This window comes from Nannospalax galili, unplaced genomic scaffold (assembly GCF_000622305.1).
Source record: "Nannospalax galili isolate Female #2095 unplaced genomic scaffold, S.galili_v1.0 scaffold309, whole genome shotgun sequence".
In the NCBI taxonomy this organism is placed as follows: Eukaryota; Metazoa; Chordata; class Mammalia; order Rodentia; family Spalacidae; genus Nannospalax; species Nannospalax galili.
The window spans coordinates 1,578,042-1,591,782 of NW_008359589.1; the positions used below are offsets into that span (position 1 = coordinate 1,578,042).

Genomic DNA, 13,741 nt, shown 5'->3' on the forward strand with positions numbered 1-13,741 from the left:
TGGTTCCCATGCCTTTAGATATCTGTGTCACCCAGAGATGCAAAGGAAGATGGGGGTGGGAAGAGTCCCAAGGGCTCCTTGGGACTGCCCAGAGGTCTGGATGCAAAGGATCAGGAAGTCAAGAGGTCAGCCCCAGTGTCCAGGAAAGAGGCTGGCAGGTTTTGCAGCCCAGGGAAGCAGAGGGAGTTGAGGGCGGGACCAGGCCCAGAGTGCTCCTGGGGACCTCGAGAAGGAACTGGGTCTGGATGCAAAGGATCAGGAAGCAGTGTTGGTTCCCCTGGTTTCTGGGGTACCAAGACAAGGAATGGGATAGTACCCAGGCTAGGAGGATAGATGATTGGGGAGATGGGGGAGTGAATGAGGCTCAGGGAGTCATGGTGCGACGGCAAGATGGACTTACCCAGGCGAGAGGTCGGCGGGTTGTGCACACCCAGGGAAGCAGAGAGAGGTGAGGGTGGGACCAGGCCCAGAGGTCTCCTGGGGATGGTGAGAAGGAATTGCATTCTTCTGGATGCAAGGGATCAGGAAGCAGTGGTGGTTCTGGGCCTACAGGGCAGCCCCCGTGTCCAGGAAAGAGGCTGGCAGGTTGTGCCTTCCATGGAAGCAGAGGGAGGTGAAGGTGGGATCAGGCCTGGAGGGCTCCCGGGAGAGAGGCTGGCAGGTTGTGTAGCCCAGGGAAGGAGAGGGAAGTGAGGTAAAAAAATTTTTTTAAAGAAAACATAAGCCTGGGTGTGGTGGGGCACACCTTTAATCCCAGCACTGGGGAGGCAGAAGCAGGCTGGTCTCTGTGAGTTCCAGGCCAACCTGGTCCACATAGTGAATTCCAGGACAGCTGGGGCTACAAGGAGACCCTATCTCAAAAAGACCAAAAAAAAGGAAAATAAAATAAAATATATTCTTTGGTGCTTGGGTGGAATATTTAGTAGATGTCTGTTAGGTCCATTTGATGTATTTTTTTTTTAATTTTATTATTTTTATTTTATGTGTATGCATGTATTGCCTGCATGTAGGTAAGTGCACTCGTGTCGTGCAATGTCCATGGAAGACAAAAGAGGCTGTTAGATCCCCTGGAACTGAAGTTACGGACATTTGTTAGCTGCCATGTGGGTGCTGGGATTTGAACCTGGATCTTCTTCAAGAACAGTGTTCTTAACTGCTAAGCCATCTCTCCAGCCCTGGTGTCTTTTAATTCAGATGTCTCTTTATTCTTTGTCCAGTTGACTTGTCTAATGGAGACACTAGGGTATTGAAGTTCCCCATTATTACTGGGTTGGGATTAATCTGTGTTTTAAAAATCCTGTAGTGTTGTTTTTATGAATTTGGGTACCCCCGAGTTTGGTGCATATATGTTCATGATTGTAATATCTTTTTGGTCAGTTGTTCCTTTGATCAGAATGAAGTGACCCTCTTTATCTCTCTGAGTAGTTTTAGTTTGAAGTTTATTTTGTCACATATTAGAATTGCAACCTCTCCTTGTTTCTTAGTATCATTTGCTTGAATATTCTTTTCTATCTTTTCACCTTTACGTAGTCTGTCCTTGAAGGTGAGATGAGTTTCTTGCAGACAACAAAAGAATGGATTTTGTTTCTTAATCTATTCAACTAGCCTGTTTCTTTTTATTAGGGAGTTCAGTCCATTGATATTTAAAGTTATTATGAAAGATGTGTATTGGTTGCCATCATTTTGATTAGTTTGTATTCTTTGTCTAATTTTGTGTTTCCATAATTATGCCTTCATTTAGTTTCTTTCTGTTGCCCCAGGGGTATAGTTGTTCCTTTCTCCATTCTTTGTTTTACTTTAAGTATTTTTTGAAGGGCTGATTTTGTGGATATGTATTCTTTCAGCCTATTTGTGTTGTGGAAGATTTTTCTTTCCTTTTCAACTATAATACATATTTTTGCTTGGTAAAGTATTCTGGGTTGGCATCTGTGGTCATTTAGAACTGGCAATATTTTGGTCTAGGCTCTTCTGGCTTTCATAGTTTGCATTGATAAGTCAGCTCTAATTCTGATTGTCTTTGTATATGACTTACTGTTTTTCTTTTGCTGCTTTCAGTATTCTCTCTTTGTTTTGCACGTTTAGTGTTTTTTCTCTGATATGTCATGGGGAGTTTCTTTTCTGGTCCTGTCTATTTGGTGTTCTATGTGCGTCTTGTATTTGTTTTTTGTTTTGTTTCGTTTTTGTCTTTTTGAGACAGGGTCTTCCTGTAGCCCCAGCTGTTCTGGAACTCACTATGTATACCAGGCTGGCCTTGAACTCACAGAGATCCGCCTGCCTCTGCCTCCTAAGTGCTGGGACTACAGGTGTGTGCCACCACACCCAGCTGTGTCTTGTATTTGTAGGGGGATGTCTTTCCTTAGTTTTTGGAAATTCTCTTCTACAGTCCTGTTTAGGATCTGGTCAGTACCATTAACCTGAAATTCTTCTCCTTCCTCAGTGCCTATCATGTGTAGGTTTGGGCTTTTCATGGTGTCCCACATTTCTTGCACATTCCATTCCTGTGTTTTTTAAAAATTTTTCATAATCTTTGCTTGAGCGGTCCAATTCTTCAACTTTATCATCCAGTGTTGATATTCTGTTTTCCATTTCATTCATTCAATTGGTGAGGGTTTCTCTTGTTTCCAAATTGGCTTACTGAGTTTTTCACTTCCTTCTTCATTTCAATCTGAGTTTTCTTCACTGTTTCTCTTTTGTGAATTTGATTAGTTTATCCCTATCTTCTCTTAGTTCTTTGATTTGTTTGTGTGTTCTTTAAATTTTTTTATTTTATTTTATTTTTTTTTTTGTCTTTTTGAGAGAGTCTCCCTATAGCCCCAGCTGTCCTGGATTCATCATGGAAACCAGGCTGGCCTCAAACTCACAGAGATCTGCCTGCCTCTGCCTCCCGAGTGCTGGGATTAAAGGCGTGCACCACCATGCCCAGCTTAATTTTTTGATTATGTTTATGATTGGTCTTTTAAATTCCGTGTCCTCCTGGGTCATCTCTAGGGGCTTCTCATAGAACTCTTGTATAGCACTGGTAGAGTTTGGTTGGAACATACTGTTTTGGTTTTCTGTATTATTTTTCATTGTGATTTTGGCATGTGGATTTCTTTTGTTTGTGATTCTGGTATGAAACTCAAGCCTTCCTTTGTGGAGTTGAAGTTTGCTTCTGTTTGTATTGTTGGTGTGCCTTGGTTGTTTTCTTTTGGGGTATGTAAAGCTGGTTGGTCTAGGTTTCAGGTTCGCTCAGATTTTATATTCAGTTCAGTTACTCAGGAGCTCCCACCAAGGCCCAGGTCAGGTACACTCAGGCTTCCTTCTAAGGTCTGGACCCCTACAAGTGGGCAGTCATAGCACAATTTGGGAAGTTTGATAAGGGGAGGCCCAATTTAGGCACTCTCAGGAGGTCTGCCAAAACTTGGGCCCCCACTGTAGGGCAGAGAAGTCTGGTCCTGGCTAAGCAGGAGGGGCCACACGTGGTCCCAATGTGGGGGGTTGGGCACGTTCTGATTTGGGGAAGCTAACCACCAAGGAGACCAGATCCAGGCACCCTCAGGCAGTCTGCTAAGGTCTTAGGCCCTACCGTAGGGCAGAGAGATCTAGCCCTGTCCCAAAATTGTCTTCTGACTTCTACATGTACACCATGGCATGTGTGTATCCACCACACACAAGTAACACACATCATATACATACACAATAATAAAGTCCAAAACAAACACATCATATTCTTTCATAATAGTTACTTTCTTTGTCCTATGAGCCACTGCAGAAGTCTCTTGTGTTCTCCCTTGGGGAGTACAATAGGGACAGAAAGTGTAAGTTAGGATGCAATAATGGGATGCTAACATATTTTTATTTTCCTTCTCAGTTTCCTTCTGTACTGAACAGTCATGGGCCATTCACTCTGTCTGGTTTGGATGGACCTTCTACTCCTGGCCCATTTTCCCCAGACCTACAGAAGACATAACCAGTGCAGTTGTGGACGGAGAGACCAAAGAACTAAGAAACAGATACGCAACATGATTTGGTTTGGTCATAATAGACTTGTGATTTTTGCCCTTTCTCACTGAAAGGCCTTTTCAGGATTCTCTTTGATAGAGCTCAAAAGTTGGACTGCGTATAAAAATGCCTTAATTGGAACCCAAACTACACCTCACATTTTTTGTTTTTTAAGCTTTGTATAAAATAATTATTGGTAAGGTTCAACAGCTATGCTTTGTAAGAATGCTTGAGAAAAGTTATTGTTCCTAGCTGTCTGGACCCTTTGGCCAGGGAAAAGAAATTAGAATCTGTTATTTGGATTGTTTTTATATAGATCAGAATCTGTATAAAAAGAAATACTTGTTAGCTGAACATGATGGCTCAGTTCTGTAACCCAGCACCTGGGAGACTGAGACAGGCGATCACCAACCAAGAGTTGAGGCCAGCCTGGGTGGCATGAGGCTCTGTCTCAAAGAGACAAAAACAAGAAATACTAGTTAAATGAAATGGTGGTATCTTTAGTCTGTAAGTATGCTCTGTTGAAGGCCAGAAGTGAGTTACTCATAAGGTCAGGAGAGAGAATCATTCCTAGTTGTACAAAGATTGGGACATCATTACCACTGGGAAGGTTCTGTTTTGCTGTGAACTCTGATTTGGTAAGCAACTTCAGAAAGCATCACTTTTGTAAACAACACTTTGTCCTGAGTTGGTCTCTGAGCCATACGTATGAGGGTGTCTGAACCTGTCACTGTGGCACAGAGCTGTTTCAATGGAAGATGTTTAGAGCTCATGTTCATGTGGCTTTTAGAACATCTAGCGAGAATATGGAGCGCCACATCTAGTACAGTGTGATTATGTACTTGTGCAACACAGCATGGTAACTGCTTTTAGGAAAATAGGTTTGAAAATTAGAAGCAAGTAAAAGATTCAGTTGAATATCTCAAAACATCAGGTGGGCCTTTTTTCCAGTTAGACAACACTCAGAATGACAGACCTGTTTCTGTTCATTTTACCCACTTCTGCTATGTATTTATCATGTTGTGTTTTGAATATGAGGTTGGTGAGGTTGCAACAGTGTTCAAATGTAATTAGGAAAGTGGATTGCAAAGTGAGATAAGGATGTGCTTATTTCTAAAATTTTTTTTTAATTCCGGGAAGATCAGATTGCACTTGATACTTCTTATACACAGGAATTCAATTATTTATGTCAGCAATGAGAAACAGCCTTCATCTGCATATTGTCACATTTTTAGACTATTACTCTGTCACAAATCAGATCAGAGGCAGACGGATACAGTGATCTTTCAAACTGAATTGATACCAATATCACAGTGGAATCTTGAAAACTTTGACTTTAAAGTCACATCCTCTCCATGCCCATTAACTGCTAGACATGTCCTGAATGGAATGAAGAAGAAAGGCCTTGTGGGCACAGAACGACAGATGCAGAGCGAGCATACATTTGCTGTCCAGTGCAGAGATGCTCTTCTGAGGTGTGTGCTGGCTTGTTGGTAGTGGAGGGCAACAGCATGCTGCCTTTAAGGGGCAGTTGGAGAACTGTTACTGGTTCATTTGTGGTTATCTAAAAGTTCTGTTCCCATGATGTGCAATAGTAGTGTTGAAAGGTAGTGTTCAGTATGATGGGAACAGATATTGTAAGAGGCTTTCTTCCCTTGTTGAATTATTTAGTTTGCATGCCTGTTTGAAATTAGACCCCTCAGCAGCACTTTGTAATAATTTTATTAGGTTAACATTTTGTATATTAAGTAAATATTGATGGTTGACTTAACTAGATGTTTTAAATTCTAAGAACATAAAAATATTTTATCTTTTTGAATTAAAGGAGAAAAGCCATTTGTTTCTTTTCACAGATGATATATTTGATAATTTACTGTCTTAGCATAGAGGTGCCTTGGAACCAAGGGTACCATTCAACTCAGGCTGGGCATGGTGGCACACGTGGTGGCACACACCTGTCATCTCAGCATAGAGAGCATCAAGAATCAAGGACAGCCTCAGTTATATGAGTTTGAGCTTGAGCTACATGAGACCGTGGCTCAAAACACACACACACACCCTCAGTAAGAGCACTGTGAGCCCTCTTTCTGTGAGCCTGAGTGAGTCTCTGGGGAGATGTGAGGCCTTAGGAAGAGATGAATCTGCTTTCTTGTTGAGATCCATAGATGTGGGGAAGCAGTGCATGCATGTGTTTGTGTCCCTTTTTAAGTCACGTTTATAACCTTGGTGTGTGGTAGGCGGATAGTTCTATTTACAGACTATTTCCTTCCTGGAAAAGTCTCAGCTTTGTATTCGTTTGAATAGCCATAGAATTCTTCTTAGCATCAAAAGCTGACTTAGGGTCAGTGTTCACTGGAGAGATTTCTGTAGGTGCAACTGGTATCTGTCATCAGTCACCTTGCTAGAGAAGTCTTGAGCTTGTAAGGTTTGTTGGCTTCTTTCATTAGTCCCTTGTGGGTTTCAAGCCTCAACCTTGGAGCTGAGAAGCCTGCACTCTGTGGCTTAGAGCAGCCATAAGCCATTGTACTTACTCCCTGGTGGCTTAATACCAGCTGTCCTTTTCTTTTACTCATACGCTGAGGTTTTAAAAATATAAAGTTTAAAATGTCAGAGCTGACCTCAGTAATCCTTTAATCATTTCTCATAGTGCTATTGTGATGTTATGGTCCTTGTGGCATATTGTGTTTGAATAAAGGTAAAAATTCAATTTATTAAAAAAATACAGAAAAATAATTGAATTTAGAACTCTTCAAAGGGTCCACTCTAAACTTCATAGAGTTAAAATATAAGTTTATTTCTCTCCACATTTTGATAGTTAAAATATAGGTATAATTTCTTCCCCTTTTTTGTCTTTGTTTTTTTACTTGCTTTTTTGTTTTTTGTTTTCGTTTGGTTTTTCAGACATGGTATCCTTATAGCCCCAGCTGACCTGACTTCTGTCTCACTGAGAGATCCCCCTGCCTCTGCTTCCTGAGTGCTAGGATTAAAGGCAGATTAAAGGCATGTGCCACCATGCCCAGCTTTGCTGTTTATTTTGTTTTTGGGACAGGATCTATTTTGCTATGTAGCCCAGGCTGTGAACTGAATCAGAAATTCACCATGTCTGGCTTTTTCTTCAAATTTTAATGGAGAAAGTAAGCCCATGAACTTGTATAAAGTACTGGATTTTTCTTTTTAAACTGGAAAATTCCTTTATATACTATATTAGAAATCAGAAAAGGCAGGAGTGACTAGCAGGTAAACCAGAGACTTGGTGTTTGCAGCTCAGTGCTGGCTGTTGGTAGTGCTCCTGTGGGTGCATTAGCCTTGGCTTTGTGCTGTGTGAGACCTGATAGTATTGCTTCATCCTGACCTGGGATCTGCCCTGTGAGTCTAGCATTCCAAAAGGCAGCTGTATGTGGCAAGTGGCTTAAGCACCATTGAGGCACTGCTGCTGTTTCAAAGGCGCAAACTCCTGTCTTCTGGAACATGCACCTTGACCAGCAAATGTTTTCTTTCTCCTTCTTGGTTCACTTTATCTTTTGCTTCTTGAGCTTGGGTCTTACCTCTGTAGTCTGGGCAAAAGACTGTAGCACTCTATGGCACTCAAGCTCATACCATTCCTCCAGCCTCGGCCTCTCAAGTACCGAAATTGCAAGTGTGAACAACCTTATCTCGGACAGTAATAAATTTTTCACCACTGAACTTTCTCTCCTAAAAATTCATATATTTACCACTCTATAAAATAACATGTATACTATACTAAAACACCAAATCAGAGGTGGAGGGTGGCATAAGAAAGAACTGCTGGATCCCACAGATGGCCTTGTGCACTTAGAAGCAAATATGTGATTTCTCATTTGATTCTCAAAGATACACACTTTTAGACGGGTTTGGTGGCACACGCTTTTAATCCTGGCACTCTGGAGGCAGAGGCTAGCCTGGTTTACATAGCAAATTCCAGACCAGCTGGGGCTACAGGAAGACCCTGTCTTTAAAAATAAAAAGCACTTTTGTGACATGTGGAAAAAAAAAAAATCTAGAATAGATTCAGAATTTTCCAAGAGAACTTTGTTGTCAGGATTTGAAACTTCCCGCTAATTGTTTAAGAATTCATTATCAAATACTTTCTAAAGCCTCGTGCAGATTTTTGACAGCCTGTTCTCTTTCATCGTTGTATTATAAGTAATGTATTTATTTTTCTAGTCTCACAAACTTCTTTTGGCCTTACATTATATTTTACCAACAAATTCACAATTACTGTACGTTGCTTTATGCTAAAGTATATGCCAACTTTGGCGGCTTTCTTGCTGCATTATAAATTGCTTTTTAAAAATCATTCGGGATATTTCAGCATCTGAAGGAATGGTTTATTTGATGACCTGTTCTGTTCATCACTTCATTTAACCACATGTGTATTATTTACCCATGCCAGAAACTGGGAGTTGTACTGAGGTGCCATTCTTTTGTTTGGAAAGGTGTGGAGACAAGTGCAGGCCTGAGTAGAAACCTGGGACTCAGAATGGATTTCTAAACCAATAAGATTGTCCGTGTTGCCACCTATTGTTTGAGGGTTTCTAAGATAGAGGTGAGCACCTGAGTGTTCGATACACAGTGCTGAAAGCAGCTGGAGGGAGGCATGAATTGCCTCCAGTGGGCACTCTACAGAGAGTGGGTTCAATGGAAAGTGTCTAGGATCAGCGAGTACTCAGTGCTGGCCTTGCCCTGTCATTTATCGTATGCTCTCAGAACTTCATACTGAAGGTGAAGTGTCATCTCTGAGTAGTGTTCTTGTGGCGGTATGTCTTGTGTGTGGTGTAAGTGGTTACTATCAGAGTCATGTTTCCACCTGTACTCACAGCATATCTGAGATGTGAGTCATAGTGCAAGTGTCTAGCAAGTGATATCCATCAAGCTGCTTTTCTGAAACAAGGTGTGACAGGTAGACAGATTGCTAAAAGGAAGCCATTTCTAAGATGCTGTACTTGTGAAATCCAGAGTGGTTTGTGGGAGAGGAAATGTTGGGTTTTAACTGTCTACAGAAACCAAGAAAGTCAAGTTGTTGGCTAACACTTGATTTGATTCTGTGGTGTGAGGGCCTCACACGTGCTAGGCAAGTGACTGCCACCAAGTTTCACTCCCCTAACTTTTAATGGCAACCTTAATAGGGAAATTCATAATGAATACAGTCTTTTGAATGTTAATCTTTTGAGTGTAATGCACACCAGGAAGTTTTATGAAGTTAACTTGTCTTTGGAATATTTAGTTGGGAAACTAACACATTTCTAAGTCATTCTGATAATACTGGCCAAGTACATACTGTGTATGTATTACTAAGTGTTGACCAGAGTGTATAAATCTATTTTTCAGAGGGAGCATACATTCATCCTGTAGGATGGCTACTAGTCTATTTTGTACTAAAACTGTTAAATAAAACCCCAAACAAAAAAAACTGCTGCACTTTGCAGCTGCCACTTTTTAAAGATAATGCCTTGCTTGTTTCAGTTTTAATGCATAGAATCATAGGCCTTAAAGACCAGTTGTCAGCAGCTTAGTAATAACAGTGCTTGGACATACTCCTAAATAGTCATCTTAAACTGCTCTTCTATGTTCACATATTGTTAAGCAATATGGACATATTTTCTTAAAACTTCTACATTTACATTTGTTTTTGTGTAAAACCTCTACTGGTTTGGGTTGTAAGCTTTTCAGGAGGTTTATACTAGAAACAGTATTCCTAGAATATAGGGTTCCAGGATGGATGGATGGATATACTAGGAGAGGGCTTCTGACTTGTTGGCTTAATTTACCCTTTAAACTCTATATTAAAGTAGCATTAGCAGAAACCTCAGAGGGGTCCTGACCAAATGAGTTCAGCTTTGCCTTGTTTGCATCTCAGAGTTCCACTCTGAGTCTCATCCCTCCAGGAATTATGAGCTGTGCTCATACAGCCTGGGATCTTCTGGATAGGGCCAGAGTGGAGATGGGTTATTGTACTACCAGGGCCCGAGTGGCCTGAGGCCACTCTGAGCAGTGTTCCAAAGTGGGGATGCTATGTACTGCTGTCAGATCACCTGGCACCTTCTTGGGCACTGTGTTAGTACTGTTTCTAATAACTGGAAGCACTTAATGATTATTTTGTTTAATTTCAGCTTTAGGACATTGAGGGTCAGAGAAGTAAGGTTTGTTTCTCATTTCTGGTTTTGGGAACTTAGTTGAGTTTAGAGAAGGGAGAAACAGATTACTGAAATGTCCTCCTGGACTGTCAGCAGCCTCTTTTCTGTTAGAAAGATTTAAAATGACTTATAAGCTTTTAATATTATGCTTTGTAGAAATTTATTATTTCAAAAGATGGTTTGCAATAGGCAGATTACACTTAAATTTGAAAAGTATACAATTGCGAGAGGTTTTTTTTGTTTGTTTTTTTTTTGTGGTTTTTTTCCCTCCCCTTTCCTATTTAATCACTGTTGCTTATTGCCTGTTATGTAGGGGACACAGTCCCTTCTGAGACATTTCATTGTTTGCTTGGAGACAGTATTACCAATGGTCTCTGGATGGATGACATTCACTGCTTACATTCACCATGTATGTGATAGAATAGCATGCTTCTCAAACCTCCCTGTTCAGTATCAGTAAAATTAAGTAAAATGCACAAATATAGAGAATTTGACATGACTTTGATTACTGAAGGCCTGTTTACTTGATTTGGCTTTGGGTTTTTCTAATTGCATTTATGTATGTATCCCCCCTTTGTTTGGTTTATCTTTGTGGGGAGGAAAGACTAAGTACAGAGCTCTAGGCCTGGAAGCTCATACCGGTGATCCCAACACTTGAGTAGTGCAGGAAGGAGGGTTAGAGTTCAGTCATCCTCAGCTACATAATGAGTTTGAGACCAGCCTGAGCTACATGAGAGCCTGCCTAAAAGAGCAGCAGCCAAGAGAACTTGGTACTCTTTCAGAGGACCAGAGCTTGGTTCTCAGTACCCATGGGGTGGTTCAAAACCACCTGTATGTAACTCTCACTCCAAGGGATCTGACACCCTCTTCTGGCCTCCACAGGCACCCACACACGGCACACACACACACATAAACACACACTTGAATTTAAAAAGAGAAGAAGCCTTAGTCCATTTTACTACTGGTTAACTTTGGCTGTAAACAGAAAATTTGGGGTTAAATTTCTTGGAATTATATTCTTTATTCACCAAATATTCAAATTGACTTTTTAAAAAAGTAGGGTTTACTTGTTTTGTTTTTTATGAGCTTGATCTTGTGTTATTCAGGCTGACTTTAAACTCCTGGTTACAACAGTCCCTTCCCCATCAGCTCCTGAGTAGCTGGGGCTGCAAGTTTGTATTACCATGTCTAACTTAATGTTGCACATTAAACTCCTGGTTATAACAGTCCTTCCCCTGTCAGCTCCTACGTGTCTGGGGCTGCAGGTTTGTGCTGCCTTGTCTAACTTAATGTTGCACATTGAAGAAAAACCTAATAATTTCCCATGGGTCCTACTAGATCTTTTTAAAAAGACCCTCTTAGGCTGTGGGTGTGGCTTGATGGGTAGAGTGCTTGCCTGGCATACACTAAGCCCTGAGTTTGATCCCCAGTACCACATAAACTGGGCACGATAGCACATGCCTTTAATCCCAGCACTGGGATGGTAAAGACATCAGAATCAGGAGTTCAAGGTCATCCTTGGCTACACAGCAAGTTTGGGGCCTGCCTAGGATACAAGACCCTGTCTTGGGGGAGGGGGTGGGGTTGCTGAGTGTGATTAATGGGAAATAACCACAGATTATTTTAAATTTCATGTGCTAAGTGGTTGAGCCACAGTGAACCTGACAGTATACTGGGTAAGGTATGAACATCACTTAAAAGGCAAATGGTCTTAAATAACAGACTCCTAATTTTCACTCAGCTGATCCATAATTAAGAAAAAAAGAGCATGTGTTCTGCCGTTACTGCAGTGTATTCACATAGGGGAGAGGTGCTTTTTCTGAGGGTAGGATGACTGGTAAAGATCTGACAAGGTCCTCTACACCTTATAAGAGCTCTTGCCTGTGTCCATCCCACCCTCACCTCACACGTTTTATTGAAATACGTGTCTCATAATACCCAGTGTCTACCACTTTGAATAGGTATTTAGATAAGGTGTAAGTACATACCTACTCAAAAGTATAACTTAAGGTGTTACTAACAAGATGTATTAATTTTAGTTTATATTAAGGAAACCTGCTAAGTATTAAAATCATTTTTTTCTTTTTTCCAAGAAAAGCAATTAAAATAGGAACTGCTAACAATTAAATTTCAGTTGGTCATACAGTTGAACAGAAACCGTCATCTGGGTAATAAGCAGGGACATTTGACTGGTAGAGACAAAGGGATGCTGATTTAAGGCTGACTAAACCAATGTAGAGTCTTGAATTCTGTCTCTGGGGGACAAAGAAACTTCACAGAGTTTGGGGAAGTGGGGCCAAGGATGGGCGGGCACTCAGAGGGCTTCCTAACACATTTGTGCCGTCTCCAGCCTTGCAAAGAGGTTGTTCTGACAAACCAGTAGGGTGATCCTTATTTCTGTTGCTTTCTAAGCTTTATGCAAAAACTTTGTTAGATTCTATAATGGTCATACGTATTTTAAGAGAAAGGATACATTTTAAAAAACTATTTTATGTAAGAACTGACAAGAATGTGCTTTGTCTAGTGGAAGCTGGCTTTAAGAAAGCACTGTAGCAGATTTACTCTTAAGTCCAGAGTTATACAGATCTGTTCATAGATATATGTGCAGCTAAATGTGGACAACAATTGTATTTTTTTAAAATAAATATTTTTAACAAAATGAATTGATTATCCATTCCCTTTCTCATGTCTGTTACAATAGCTGCTGATGGTTTTCATTCACACTAACTGGGTAAGCAAAGAATTCAGTAGGTATGGTTGAAACCTGCTCTTCAACCACTTGATACGTGTTCACGGGAAAACATTTGAAGCCTGAGTTGGAAGAGGCAATGAAGGGAGAGATGGTGAAATGATTGTTGGCATAAAAGGAAATAAAGGCTAGAAAGCATTGTCATGTGAAATCCCCTTTAAATATTTTTTTATGGGAGCCTCAGAGATGGCTCATTGGTTAAGAGCACTGGTTGCTCTTGTAGAGGACTCAGGTTTGGTTCCCAGCACTGACATGGTGGTTAACACCTGTCCTTAATTCCAGTTCCAGAGGATCTGATGCCCTCTTCTGGCCTCTGCAGGCATTCATTGCATGACACTGGTACACTTGCATGCATGCATGCAAAATACTCATCCACATTAATAATAAGTTTTAAAATTTTTATTACATGTATTTTGTGTGTATGTGTGGGTGTGCACGTGGCATGACACAGATGCGGAGGTCAGAAGACAATTCGTGGGAGTGCCTCTTTCCATCAGTGCCCCTTGGGGATGAAACTTATGTCTTTAGGCTTGCTGGCAAGCTCTTTTAGCCACTGAGCCATCTTGCTGGCCCTGACATCAAAAACCTAACATTTTAGAAGTATGACATTTAATCAGATGCATGTATTGTAGCCTTTGGAACAGTGGCTTTTCTACTCTAGCACCCTTTTTTGTTGGGTGTTTTTTTTTGAGACAGAGTCTCACTATGTTGCTCTTACTGGCTTGGAACTTACTGTGTAGACCTTGCTGGCCTTGAACTTGTAGTGATCCTCCTGCCTCAGCCTCCTAAGTGCTAGGATTATAGGTGTGCACCACCATGCTTGGCTTTTCTAGCACCCTTTCTTTGTATGACATGT

The 13,741-nt window shown here is 41.0% G+C and overlaps 1 protein-coding gene across 2 annotated transcripts in view; it reads left to right on the top strand.

The window, feature by feature from the left end:
- Window positions 1-12,789, top strand: part of Elk4 (ETS transcription factor ELK4) — a 34,570-nt gene extending 21,781 nt beyond the window's left edge. For both annotated transcript variants that reach the window (XM_008823313.3, XM_017795662.2), the window contains exon 5: window positions 3,851-12,789. In XM_008823313.3, coding sequence (XP_008821535.1) covers window positions 3,851-3,949 — 99 coding nt within the window. In that variant the 3' untranslated portion in view covers window positions 3,950-12,789. The remainder of the gene's footprint in view (window positions 1-3,850) is intronic.
- Window positions 12,790-13,741: the final 952 nt, after the last annotated feature.